The sequence below is a fragment of the Thalia democratica genome, chromosome 4 (genome assembly GCF_965202585.1).
Source record: "Thalia democratica chromosome 4, ktThaDemo2.hap1.1, whole genome shotgun sequence".
Classification (NCBI taxonomy): Eukaryota; Metazoa; Chordata; class Thaliacea; order Salpida; family Salpidae; genus Thalia; species Thalia democratica.
In genome coordinates, this window is record NC_139168.1 from 8,661,907 (window position 1) to 8,676,354 (window position 14,448).

A 14,448-nucleotide genomic window follows, 5' to 3' on the forward strand; every position below is an offset into this window, starting at 1 on the left:
ATTTCTAAAGATGTGAAGTAATGAGTCTATGAATAATACAAATAAAAGTTGTAACGTTTGTAATATTCTTTAAAAGAGCTACACTAACGTTAATTTGTAAGATAATTAATTTGTATGACGAAATATTTTTTTTTAATTATTCGAATAAAGTTTAAACGTATCACAAAAATAATTAAAAGCCTTTTTGTATGTATTTTTAACATTTTTGTTTTATTTTTGAACGCGAATAAAATAAAATGCAGAAGTTTGTAGCAAGTAGAACAAAAAGTATGTGAAAGCAAGATTTTTTTTGATGACGGAAAATAAAATAAACTTTTTTAAGCTCAGTTGAGTAACTTAAAAAAAAATGTTTAAGAAATATACTTTTTGAATATATGCTAGAAAATAAGTTGAATTTTAGAAATAGAATGCAAACAAAAAAAAACAAAGTCCAGGTATACTTTGAAAAACTATGTAAAAAAACATTTATAATATGTCGGTTTGAAAAACTGGTACTTTTTACAAATACAAGAATAAAATCGCTTACAGCTCGTTAACAAGCGTTTAAAAATACAAATACTCTCAGAAATGTCAACTTCGTCATTTGTTAAAACGTTACACAAAGCTCTGTATGTGTGTGTGTGGAAAATTTTCAAAGCTCTCTGCGCGTGCGTCGTTCAAAGCCATCGACATTTTGTTAAAAAGCTTATGCATGTTTTCAATTCGGTGAAAGCTATTAACACGTTTGAAATCAGCTATTAACACTTTTAAAGTTAGGAAGTAAATTGAGAAAGTATGCATAACTGTGTTTAGTTTGGAAAATAACTTTTAAGCTGAACAAAAAAATTTTTAGAAAATCATAAAAAAATATATAAAAATTATGTTGGTCTGTAAATGTTTTTTCAACACAAATATTTTTCAAAAAACAAAAAAAAAAGTTTAACTCTTACACACTATGGATGGCTGATAAATCCTCTTTAAAAGTTAATTTTAAGCTTTTTATTAATTTAAAAAATCAATAAAATTAAAATCCAGACGCAATATTTTGGTGGTTGAACTGCCTAAGCAATGTGGGAACTTTCGACTCCTGGAATTCCCCCTGCTTGCTACCCGGCAACGAATCCGGGGTGGCGGGCTCCACCTTCTGGGGTCGGTACGGCGGGGTGGCGGTGCTGTCTGTGGGCGAGTTCGAAGGCTCGGTGTTGGTGTTTCCCCCCGAGTAGACCGAGTTGGGCGAGAGAGCGCTCTTATTGGCTAGATTTTTCAGGTAGGCGGCACTGTCGAGCATTCCGTTGGGGAAGAACTCGCTGTATTGGGGAAACCCCATCATGGGTAAAGGGCTGGGGAGGGGCGCCGCCATCATCCGCTGGTACTGGGCCAGGAGGGCCTGGGCGGCCGGGTTTCCAAGCAACGGGTTGGCGGCGAACATGTTGGTCTGGGCCGCCTGGAACTGGGTGAACGGTGACTGGCTGTTGCCTAGCAACAACTTGCTCGCCATCGCCTGCAAGTAGGGGTTCTGCCACACGTTGGCGTTGTGCTGCCCCGGAAACGGCAGGTTTGCTGAGGGGGGAGGTAACTGAGGGGCGATGGGCGAACCTTTGTGCTGGGAGATTCTCCTCTGCGCGCCAATGTCGGTTTTCTGCATCTTCATGGCTGGTTCTTCATGGACTTCTTGCTTTATTCTTGCAGCAGTGGGGTTCACTGTTAAATGATAATAAGTTTAAAAGTGTATAATAAAATGTAGCTATACAATACTAAGTATACAAAATAAGATTGCAGTATAAAAGTTTTAGAACAATATCTTTCTACAATAAATACCTATTTGCTGCTGCTGCGATTCGTCTGCCGAGCTACCTTCAATTGACGTCAAACGACCAGAACTTTGAACTGTGACGTCAGCACGCTTTCTGTCGTCATAACTAGCCATTGTTTCGTAATGTTGCCTGAAATAATTGTTGTTTAAGATAAAATAGAACTACGTTTAAGTATTACACCTGAAATTGTTGTTTTTCATAGAGTATTTTAATATACATCTCTTACTATATAATATTAGGTATAAAAATCACTTTTGTCAAAACATCTTTAGTCAAGTTGAAAATTCATAACAGCCTGGTTTATATGCAAATCTTGTTCTAAAAATACCTCAAAATTGTTACAATTTGAAATAAATTCATACTAAACATATGTGCTAAATACTAACCTTTTTTCTCTTCTGCTCGTAGGGGTTTGCCTAAAACCTTTAGCGAACGGATTCTTTTGAATCTTCAAGTTAGTCACCTGTTTGTAAAAAATAAATTGTTACTAGATGTTATTTTACAAAAAGTTAAAAAACAGACTAATAAAAATACAATAAAAAAAAAGTTCAAACAATTTATTTTGGTCTATAAGTTGTTTGAAAATAGTTTGTACAGCAAGCAAAAAGAAATTAAATTAATGAAAATAAGTATAAGTAAAGTGTTTAATCAGTTATATATTGTGAAAATTGTGCATTTTTATATAATTTTGAAAAAAAAAATCTATTACTATTGTCACAAAAAATCCTGTTTCCTGAACAACAGTAACCAGTGACAACGCAGAGATGTGTGACGAAGCTTCCAACGGTATTATGACATCACACTAAGTCACACGCGCCTTTCTCCCCCTAATCCGTCACAAGACATTTTCACGGTAGCAAGTTAATCCCGTGCAAAAAGTAACTCTTAGAAATGTGACAGGTTTCAGCCTATTAGTTGAAAAAAAGTGCCAAAAGTAAATTTTTAAAAGGTGATTTCAGTAAGACGCTAATCCGTATGATGCAAAAAAATGTATTGACAGAATTTTGTTAAGGTGTGCTGATTTGTTTTAGTTAATTTTCGCCGAATACTCATCTTCATATTTATTTCTCGGGAATTTCATGGCGTGTTTGTTTGTTGTTTTGTTTGAAAAGCGTGACAATTTTTGCACAAATATACGGATTATAAACGTATATACAAATATTTTTACCAATAAATTCCACCACCACACTAAGGGTATCAACTTCCGGGTAAAAATCCATTTAGCTTGATTTAAAACCTACTTGTGTGTTTTTTAACAAAAATTTGGTTTTTTAAACAAATTGTAATAGAAATTTCGATAGTGTTTAAATTTATTTGGTATTAAAACATTACGAATTTGTAGTTGATAACATATGTAACTTAGAGATTTGAAACTAAAGCAAACTGCTCATTGCTTTATTTTCAAATTAGCAAACAATTTAATAAAATTATTAAAGTCAAATAAAAAACAAAACAAACCTTTTCATTCTGGTAAGCTGTCACTGCAATGAACTGCATTTCCTTGAACACGAAAGTTTTCGGAGCCTGGTGGTTCGCTATAGTGTCGCTGCATCTGACAATGTGGAACCTCGGCTGGTACTTGTGCATTGAGTTCAGTATGGACTGTAAAAATATAATTTGTTTTATTATGGGGATTAGTTTTGTTTGTGTTTTACGTATATTTTGTACTAAAGAACAGCATTGTAGTGCAAATATATAACTACAACTAGTTTTGTTAGGCATTTTTGTTTCACAAAAATTATTAAGCTTTTAAAAAAAAGCAAGGTATTGCTTGCATTGTAGTTTTTAATGATTTTGGTAGAATTTAAAACATGTTAGAGAAAATTTGTCGAAAAGAAACAAACAGTAAAATATATAACTAAATGGATTAAAATCACCTTAACATTTAAAAATCTGTGATACAAAACAAATGAAACCATAAGTTTTCAACTATTTTTTTGGCACACAACATTTCCATCACTGCATTCAACAAAAGGCAGAAGCAGCAGCAAAATGAAAAGAGGAAGCAAAGTAATGCGAGGACAAAGGAGCTCGTTAAGGGCACAACGAGGGAGACGCGAGTCTGGCTTTCCATAAGCACATTACGTCTTTCACACATAAGTCCGCCCGCATGTCAGCCCGGCATCACTCGCTGATTATTACCAGCACAGGGGGGCTTAGCAGTGGCGACCGGAAAACTTTTGCCTCGTTATCTCCGTCTCTCGCTTGTCACCACTTTTGTGCCGACTTTCCTCCTTGTTAGTTGTCACACACACACGCAAACCCCCCTTAACGAGCCTAATCGCGTCCGAAAATCCGCAAAGAGTCGTGTCGTTACGCACTTCCATGTCGCATAAGCTTCATGAAGGGTTCGAATTTTGTCAGCAGTTACTACCACACACACCAATTAGTTATTTTTAGCCGGTTAAGCCCTTGTTTTTTTTCTTCTGCTTTTTTTAGCTCTTGTGTTGCATTTTAGCCAGCTTTGTTTGATTTTAAAGTTTTAGAATTGTTTGGGCAACTTGTATTCGCTTTGTAGGCAAGTTGTATCAACACTGATTACGCTTTAGATCGCGCACAATTATCATATTAAGAGCTTTTTGTACACACACATTTGGTTGTAGCGTCTCAGGCAATCAGAAAATAAACAAAAACCCTCGAAAATAGTTTTAAGCCGGCCGAATTAGGGCTTTTTTCGTGCTATTACCGTCTTAATTTGTGTCAGCAAAGCAGATACTAAACCGTTGCAATTTGCTAAGCCCCTTTATGCGAAACCCTCGCTCACATGAAAAACAAATTAATAGAAAAAAAAACACAAACATATTTGTTGCTGAAACCCGGCGCTAATCTTTTCGCGCAGGAAATCGTGATGCAGGAGGTTTACAAAACTTCTTTAACAGACACCAGGCCGGCTTAGCGAGGATATAACACGAGGTCAATTTGCTCGGCTGTTTACCAGTTTTTATTTTTATTTTTTTCGACCGGTAAGCGCTAATACGAGAAGAGCTTGGTTTGTGAGCAAAGACAAAAAATAAATAGTTTGAAAATTCTGAAAAGTTAGAATGAAAATGTGCACGAAAAAAATATTTTTTTGCAAATTTTAATTTTCAGTTTTTGAAATGAACTAATCAAGTTTAATTTCATGTCGTTGCTGGCTCACAAATAGTAAACTTATCACCCGCAAAATGGCGCAATCGTGCGCTAGCAACGAGTTATCATTGCAAATCTCCGAAAGTGCAACTTGTTTAAACAGGGATTAGCTTTATTTGTGCCAGTATAACAAATTAGTGAAACGCCAGTGCTCGGCTGAGCTGAAGTTTCCTGTGGCGAGTTGCTAATGATCAGCAGGCATTATAAATTTTTGTTTGTGTTAACACAAGGAATAACAAGGGCTTGTGTAATGAACATGAGGGCACGCCCCTGCAATTTGTATGGCGTCTAATTAGATGCTTTTTATCGGCTTTTATCTGATTGACTTAAAGTGTTATAGATGTTGTAAACGTCTGGTGCTTTTAATGGCTAATTAGATAATGTTGTTGTGAGTGGAAACATATGAAAAGGAAACAAAAATGTAAGGGTTTACGTGATTAAAAGTTTCATATAATTTTTTTTTATTGTATATCATCTACAATTTTGTTTTAAACTACGGAAAAAAAGTTTTATATTTTTTATACAAAACTGTTTATGAATAAAGCCGAAAATACTTATGACAATAAGTAACATAAAGTTGAGTTAACTTACATGTATTAAAAAAAAACAAAAATTTAATACAAGTAGAGCTTCAAATAACTTTACAGCAAAATATTTAAACCTGATGTAATTAAACTAAAAATAACTACATACTTAGAATTATTCTAGGTTATATACTATATAACTAAAAATAAAAGCACTTGTAATTAAACCTCAAGGTATTACACGTTTTTCGTACGTTAAAACGCAAGGGTAATTTATTTTTACAAACTAAAGATATTTATCTAAACACTTTAGCAAAAATAAAAGAAAATATTTAATTTATGTTTGATAGTTGCGAAAAATAGTAAAAGTAAAACCACACTGCCTTCAATGTATCAATATAAAAACCATAAGAGCATAAAATGCTATATATATGACAACTTTGTTATATCGACTAAATAAGTAGTATACAACACTCACATGTCCATTGGTGTCAGATATGTTGTTGGTCAGTTTGTGCTTGGTGAACGAGACGCAGGGACGGTTCATCCACTGTTCCCCGGTGGCAGGACTGTCCGGGTGCATGTAGGGGCGGCACGGCAGGTCGGGGTCCGCCTTGCCCGCAACCATCCACGTGCTGTTGTGGAACTTGTACCTGTGAAAATAAATAAATTTCAAAAAATTAGAAAAAAATGTTGAACACAGTTGAAGTGTTTTAGTTTGCTTTGATTAATATTTTTGTCTCAACGACATTATATGTGCTTTAAATCTTAGTTTTGAATTTACATTTGCTTTACAACATTCATCTGTTTATTTACTCTTAAACAGGTTAACTTTTAGTATATATTTATAACTGACCTGTAAGCATCAGCAGGTACTATATCAAGCATCATTACGTATTTGGCTTTCTTGTTCAACCCGGTCACTTTGAATTCCATTTTCGGGAACACTCTCCTGTTACAATAAGTATAAAAATTAAATTAAGTAAAAATTCACTTTAGTAAAACTAGCTTGTTCAACAAGCCCTACAGTCTAAGTTACATTTGGATCAAAAATTTAAGTTTAATTTATTTTTCTAAATGAGTTTGTAAAGCTTAAAATATTCTAATCTTAAAGTCGGCTTAAAATACAAATTAAAGTTTGTACTAAAACCTCCTTATAAGGAAGTATAACTTACTTAGATAAGTAATAACTACATTTCCTTTACTTTAGATTTTAATTTTACTGTATTGTTTTAAATTAGTTTAAAACTGTAAGAAAAAGAAGTTTCTTTGTTTTAGCGTATAAGCAAATCACACAAATGAAACAAAAATTTTGAATCGACAACGTATAATACGTCATAATAAACTTTTACATTTAAGTGTAGTTGAAAAACTAGTTTAAAAATTACTCTTGTTTGTTTACACGAGTAGATAAAAAGAACACACATATTTTATCACAAAAACCACATCTGTAGCAACGGCAGTGCAATCTACAAACCATCAAAACAGTTAAAATGCACTTAAAACGTCGTAATCTTTCATTAAACAGATTTGATTACCGCCGTAATTTCATTTCACACAAGAACAAAATTCATCTAATACCAGTTATCACTTATCATAAAATATTTGCGCATTTGATTCAGCGGTGAGCTCATGTTGCTTAATTGGCGTCCCCCAGGTCGTTACGAGGTTGAAACCAGGTTCACGAATGTTGCCACCCACCTATATTAGTAGTATGTGTGTGTGCGCGAGTTAATTTGCTGATTAAGATGTTTCAGTTATTTAATCGATTAAATCTTAGTAAGCGAAACGCGTGTGTGACGCTGCTGCTTGTATGAAAGAGAGAAAAGATATCGTATTACTCCCCACACACTGTTATGTTGTTTAATATTTATTATTATGAAGAATACTCAAAATATTCCAATGTTGAAATTATTAGTATACCTTTCCTGTGTAAGTATAAAGGTGTTTTGAATTTATTTCAATAAAACTTATTATTGATTCAAAAGAAGTTTTTTTTTCCACTGCAAAATATTTAAAATGTACCACAAGAAAAAAAAGTTTTCACAAAATACTTTACATTTCCACAGTTTAGAACTCTAGCCGCAAATTAATACTAAACCCTTTAAAGTGCAAATTTAAATCGCTCAAATTGTGTTGAGTTTTTGACTAATTTAAAAAAATCATTTCTCACAGCACACCCCCACTTAAACGGACACTCGTCAAGTTAACAACGTGTTGAGCACCAAAATATTATGCAAAAAAAAGCCGGTTAAAATGAATTTTAAATTATTTCAGTTCCCACATCAGTGGTGTATGTTTTTTACAAAAGTGTTGACAAAAATGTGTGAAAACTTGGTACGTTGTTCACATCGGCTTAAAACGCTTTGTTTGTGTGAAAAAGTTGAAACAAAAATATTTTTTTTTACACTTGTTGTTTGAAAAAGTCAAAGCATTATACTTTTTTTTCACATACTTTATAATGCCATTTGTTAACTGTTCCTCGCAGAAATGTGAAAAGTGTAAATCAACCCATCCTTTTAAGGCAATAAAAACTTTAAGAAAACATTTTTGCGTCGAGAAAAGAGTAATTCCAAAGCAAACATTGTAAAAATGTAATCGACGCGACACTTAGATATAATTTGAAATTCAGAAAAAAATCTATTTTTAGCGACCCGCGCAAAATGGCGTTGGCCAGAAAACTGCGCGTTGAAAAATTTACGTGAAGAAAATTGCCTTTGCTCAATCACAAAAAATAGTTTTGCTTCAAGCCTCAAAATTAAAGTGTTTGCAAAACAAATCTGGCTGTCTCACTTCTAGTTGAAAACTGATTGATTTGAAAATAATACAAATATTATTGCAGTTGATGAGTAATTGATTTAAATATTAATTCTAAAAAAGTATATTCTAAAAATTTATATTTGTACACAATACTTAAAAGATTGAAAAAAATATATTAATAATAAACAAATTGTAATAAACTAAAACTTAATTATTTTCAACCAACCTGCCAGTTTTAGTGATGACCATCTCAGTGTTCATGTCTGAAAACTTCTGCCAAAGCTCCTGGTTCTCAACTTCCGCTTTCGCGTCGTCAGGCTCGCCGTCGTCATGGTGATCCGATGACGTCATCTTCCTCGGGTTGCCGTAGAGGCCCCTGAACTGCGGAGGGAAGTCCCCGTATCCGGGAAGCATGCTGGTCTGCTGGAAGAAGGGAGGGAACTTGAGGTTGGGGTTCAGTAATGGGTTCTGTTGGCATGGAAACTGTGAAAACGGGGCCATGGGGTTCTGAAGTTGGGGCATGAAACCCGCTACTGAAGGGTTCATGAAAAAGTTTTGGGCATTGCTGTTTGACATTGCTGCTTTTAAACTTATATCAGCTGTTTGTTGAATATAACGTTAATCATTACGCTCATAAAGTTTGTACGCTTTTTTGAGATTTAATTTCTATGTATGACAAAAAATTTTTTGACAGCTATTGTAAAAATTAATAACATAATATCATATTGTTATTCATATTATTATTTCAGTATAACTTAAATTTATGTATGATTACAAACTAATTTTCTTGACAAACACAACACTTTAACTCTTTATCTAAGCTTTTCTTTTTAACACTTCAAAAACTCGTTTTAGAAAGACGTTTTTTAAATTAAAACGAAACTGTACCACTAGTCTACTAAACTACTTGAAACCTTTCAACACTAAAAACAACTCGTTTGTTATTGACGAGCTGATAGCACTTTGTACTCAATCAAGCTCAAATGAATTTTAATAAGTCAACAGCAAAAACAGATACAGGAGCCAATCAATTTAAATAGTTTCCTGTGGTGAAGCGACCAATTAAAAACACACTGTTCGCGCACGTAATAACTCAAAAACAACGCAACAAAAGAAAAACAAGTTGTGACAATTCGTCAAGCAGGAAAAAAACAAAACTATCAACAACTCAAATCTCGATATTTTGTTGATCCGCTACAAGCTACTGCGTCGGCGGTCGCCGCTCGCTAATAAATTCACTTGGAACGAAACCCGCAGTTAGCACGGTCGGCTGTCTCCTTTTTTCTCTCGTCTCTCAAAATACGAACTACGAGAGATCCGCACGAGGCGCTCTCTGTCGAGTTTCTAGAAAAATTTTGCTGGCGACTTTCGCTCTATGTTAATTTTCACAGACAAAGTGCTTACTGCTCACAACTGCAAAAATGCTTGTGTCAGCATTTTCTGTGTCTTTTAAAATTGCTGCTGTCAGCAATTTTGTCAATTTTGAAAGTAGTCTTTTAAAACAGAACAAAGAGCTAACATTTGTTAGTAAGTGTATCAATGAAGTTTTATGCTGAAAAACTTTTTGAATTTTAAACATTATTCTGTTATAAATTCAAAATTGAAATTAAAATAGCATACTTTCTTGAAACTTAAAATTAAAACATAAATAAAAATCTTTTTTCTTATAAATACCACTTTTACTTTTAAACTGTCACACCTAACAAGCAAATTAACAGTTGCGCTAATTTTAAATCTATAAAAATCCACTGCTATTGTATAAAAATATTTAAGTTAACTGTAAAAGGGCATCTACAACTAAACAACTGATTAGCAACTTGTTTACTCTCAGCGCAGCCAGACAACAAAACAAAAGCAAATCAGCTCGAACAATAAAAAGATTTTACGACTTTAAGCTCTTAAAACTGCTACACCGCGAACAACAAACTCTGAGCAAAAGTGTAAAACAGCAGCGCATTTTTAAAGCATTTAGCGCTTATTTCAAAACAGCACTTAAAATCATACCGCACTGCGCACAAATGAATAAGGTTTTGTAGCATATCACTCGCGTCTTACACATGTACATATATATGTATAAAAACACAATTGTAATTTTAATTTGGGTTTAGAAAAGCCAGTCTGAGTTTTCTTAAGCGGCTTAGGCCTTTTGTGCTGATTGTCTAAAACGCAACAATTTATTCTTTTTTACATTTTTAAGCAGCAGCAAATTAATTTCAATTGTCTGTAGAAAAGGCCGGCTTTGTTTTAATCGCAGCGAAAGTCGATTGTGTTGGAATAAAACGAGCTAATTAAGCATATTTGCTTCCATTGTTGTCTTGCCGGATATCGTGCGCCTTCTAATAAGCTTAATTAATCTCTTTTAAACAATTAAAGTTAAAAGTTTTCTAAAAATTTAATGATGAAACTCCGGCCGCAAATTATTAAAAAATGACAATGCTACTGCTCTGATATTTAGCTGAATGAGTTTAGTTAATAACGAAATTGCTAATCCGTTGTAATTAAAAAAGCAAACATATGATCTGGATCATAGCTATTGTGCACTAAGTTAAGTAAACATAAATTAAAATGCAGACGAATAAACGTTAAGTTTTGTGAAACAATTTGGCAAATAAATCTGTTCTATAAGAATAAATTTCAGCATCCAAATGAATTATCTATCAAACAAAAATTGTAACCACTTTACTTTTATTAACCACAGTTTGCATTAAGTTTTTGTATTTTAAAAGCTGTGTTTTACAGTGAATATGTTTAATGTTTGTTTAGCAAACAAAAAAACTTCACAGCTTTCTCTGCAAAACACATATCTATCATGCACGCTAATACAAATTTAATTTCGCCACACACAACATATGATAGATAGGGACTTTCAAAAGGAGACAGTATGCCCTCACCTTAAAGCATGCCCTCATTTTAAATAGTAGCAGGGATGTTTAACAAACGTGTTAGATGTATTTAATTGGTAATGGGCACGTTTATGACACCTGTGCAAAATGTAATGATTACTTTTTTAAAGCTGTTCAAAATTTGCGTCTTCGTGATATATTTTTTATACTAGTTCATATCAAATTTCGCAGTTTTGATCATTTTCTAGACTTTAAAATGCACTTATTTTACGTTTTAAATGAATGTTTCTTTTTGCTGTGCTCTTTAACAGTTGCAACTGTCTCAGACTGAAGTGTTTTAAATTTTAAACAGTTGCATAAAAGCGTAATTAGCACGAACATTTTGTAGTTTGATGTTTTTGCAGAGTAATAAACCGAATAAAAAGTAAAGAAAACAAGTTGATTAAACAACTGCAGCCCATTGTTCTGCACAATTCCAATTATCAAGCTTTCGAACGCTCTATCTCCGCAAGAAAGCAACAAACGTCAGAACGAGCACTGAGAAGGCCATTCAGCAACGCAACACACTTTTTCCAGATAAGCGGCAATCAAACGAGTTTGTAATCTTTTCAGGCGTCTGTTTGACTGCGAGTTTGCCTGTTGAGATGTTACTCACACTTCCACTGAAACGTATGAAATGAAAAACACAAAAGTTTGATTGACTTTTTGTTTTCGAGCCACTTAATTGTCGCCTTGATTGCGCTGGCAATTGAGGTTTGAATAAAAAAATTGCTTTTTGTCGCGTTGTTAGAAGGTCGGAAATAATTAAGTTTGATTTTTGAAAAGTTTTTCAAGTGCTTTTGTAAACAATTAATTGAAAACTGTTTTCAACATCACAAGTTAATTAAAAACTTAGGTTTGAAAAAAATTATAGCTTGAAAAGTAGTTTGACTTTAAGTCAGTGTGTTCTTTTAAAATGCTAAGATAAACAACTATACAACCAACATTTTACAACAATTTTATGTGTGTTTTCAATCTAATACACCAAATAATAATGTGTTAAAGTGTATACAAACTTTGTATCATAAAGTTTTTTAAAAACGAACGCTTACTACACTAATACATTAGCATAATCAGTTTAAACACAATCTTTTCGTAACCTTACGGCCTAAAATATTTTAAGCTCTACGAAAAACCATCTCGTTGTGTTTTGAACTCTTAGGTTTCGATGTAATTGCAATTATATTGAAGTATATTAGTTTTTACAAGATTACCACGTTAATTATCAGTTTTAAGTAGTCTGAAAGCGAAACTACAAAACATTTAAGTGTTTTTTAATTAATTAATTAAGGTTATCTTATTTTAAATGTTTGTTGTAGAAAATAAAAGCTTTTTACGTATTTAAGTGTAAAAAAACTTTTAATACTGATTTTAAAAAACAAAGATTTCAACAAAAAGATTTCAAAAGGAATTTTTAAATCAGACAAAAACCAGCTGATGCAACATTATTTTTGTACATACATTACTGTTTAAAAATATAACAAATTTAAAACTCAGCCTGTAAACTTTTACTAATTTTAATTAGTTACTTTAATACAAAAAACAATAGAAAGAAAGCTTATGTGTTAAAAATGGTAAAGCTGTTTAAACTTCAAATGCAGAATTATACAAGGTCAAATAAAAGTTTGAAAATTCTTCTGCACATTTATAAAACTTAAAACTCCTAAAGCAAAACCTAAAAACAAAACAAATTTCAATTTAAAACAAGCTCAGCTTTAAAAGCAAAAAAAAAAAAACACAAAACTATTATTAGCTACACTTTATAACACCAGCCTTACTAAGTAGCTTCGCCTAATAAAATCCACTTAATAAAAATTGAGGCGAGATAAAATGCCGCCTAATAAAATCATCCGAATTCCAGCAAATTTATTTTCGTACACAGCAGACGGTAGCACGCTGCGATCTTTGCAAATATTTGAACCCGAAATGAAGAGAAACTCACATTTTGTGACTCTCTCTCGGCGTGAGAAAGCTTTTGTTTGGAGTCAAGTGTTCTGCCACTTGAGTCTGATGGCGCCTACTGTAAATCTTTCATACTCAAAAAATATCAAATTTAATACACACATCATTTCAATCCCTCAAAAACTTTTCACCTCTCTATCAAAAACGAGCATTCAAATCTCACTAAGTTTTCACCTCTAGACCTCACAACGCACCAACTTCGTTGTGATCTCCTCACTGAGCTGCTGTGCAATTCCCGCGGGTCCCATTGATACCGCGGCTTGTAGGTCGCGGCGCTTACAACGTAATTACTTCGTTTCGATGTGAACTTCTCAACTTTCGCCGCTGATAAAAGTTGGCGCCTCGCATGTCGAAAAGGGGCGCGACTCCCCTTCTCGCGGTAATTCGGCGTGCGGGGTCGCCGTGGCAACCTTTGATATCCAGGGGTGGTTGCTAGGGCGTCCAATTAAAACTGGCCGTCCACCAAGCTGGAAGTTTTCACGGTTCAAGAGGTGAAAATGCGGTTTCTTGTTTCCGGTTCTGCCGCTTGATCACTCATCAAAGCTGATGTGTTGGAAGTGCAGTTTGGCTGCTAATTGAAAAGTTTATAAATGTTGTGTTTAGGAAGTGGCAATTACAAGATGACAGATAAATGGAAGACTAATTATTCAAATGAGCAGTGATGAACATGTTGAACAAAATCAGTGCTTATTATCTTGCAAAGTTATTGTTTAAGCTTTTTAGAACTATGAGTGACCAATAAGCTAGTTTAATAATAAGAACTTAGCTAAAAACTCATTGGTTTTTGACTGACGCATAAAACTAGGTACACATAATTCTTGCTTGAATTTTTTTTTATATTAACTACAGGTACAAGTGTTGAAAAAACAAAACTTTAAACCACAGAAACTACAACAAAACTTTATCAATAAAATAATCGTACATTAGTTTTATGTTCTTTTATACATTTTGTTAAATACTATAACTTTAGCCCAGATTTTATTTTTCTAAAGTATATATTCTTCAGTTAAAAGCAAAATTAAAGTTTAACAATTTTACACTATTAGAAATTTTTGTTAGTGATATTTAAAATTTAATTATTCTAAGCTTACATACTTCTATCAAGGTTGTACAAAAAATAACTGAAATACAAACATAGTTAGTATACTAATAATTAAAACAACACTAATTTTACATTTACTTTAATTTATAGTTTTAGATTGAAACAAACTTAATTTTAACAAATGTAATTAATGAAAAAACAATACATACAGAGACAAATAAATCTAAAAGAAAAACTTTTCATAAATATCAAGAACAGAAAAACAAAAATTTTTTTTTTGAAAACTTAACTAAGCTTGTGCTTCTTTCAGCAACAACAAAACCACTAAAAACATAAAAACATGAGAAATTCAAGTT

The 14,448-nt window shown here is 33.0% G+C and overlaps 1 protein-coding gene across 1 annotated transcript; it reads right to left on the reverse strand.

The window, feature by feature from the left end:
• Positions 1-302: 302 nt before the first annotated feature.
• LOC145834253 (T-box transcription factor TBX2-A-like) lies at positions 303-8,799 on the reverse strand. Its single transcript, XM_082941632.1, has 7 exons — positions 8,433-8,799; positions 6,303-6,398; positions 5,925-6,099; positions 3,252-3,395; positions 2,180-2,256; positions 1,798-1,922; positions 303-1,680 (listed from the first exon to the last, which is right to left on the reverse strand). Exons 1-7 carry the CDS (start codon positions 8,780-8,782, stop codon positions 1,004-1,006), a joined length of 1,644 nt encoding a protein of 547 aa, XP_082797758.1. The 5' UTR covers positions 8,783-8,799; the 3' UTR covers positions 303-1,003.
• Positions 8,800-14,448: the final 5,649 nt, after the last annotated feature.

What these genes read in the sequence shown, in the direction of transcription:
- LOC145834253 (XM_082941632.1), bottom strand. Translation starts at nt 8,782, where the DNA reads ATGTCAAACAGCAATGCCCAAAACTTTTTCATGAACCCTTCAGTAGCG. An exon ending in CAGCTTACCAGAATGAAAAG is followed by an intron (nt 2,257 to 3,251) that starts GTTTGTTTTGTT and finishes TTTTACAAACAG; the next exon opens with GTGACTAACTTGAAGATTCA. An exon ending in ATCGCAGCAGCAGCAAATAG is followed by an intron (nt 1,681 to 1,797) that starts GTATTTATTGTA and finishes ATCATTTAACAG; the next exon opens with TGAACCCCACTGCTGCAAGA.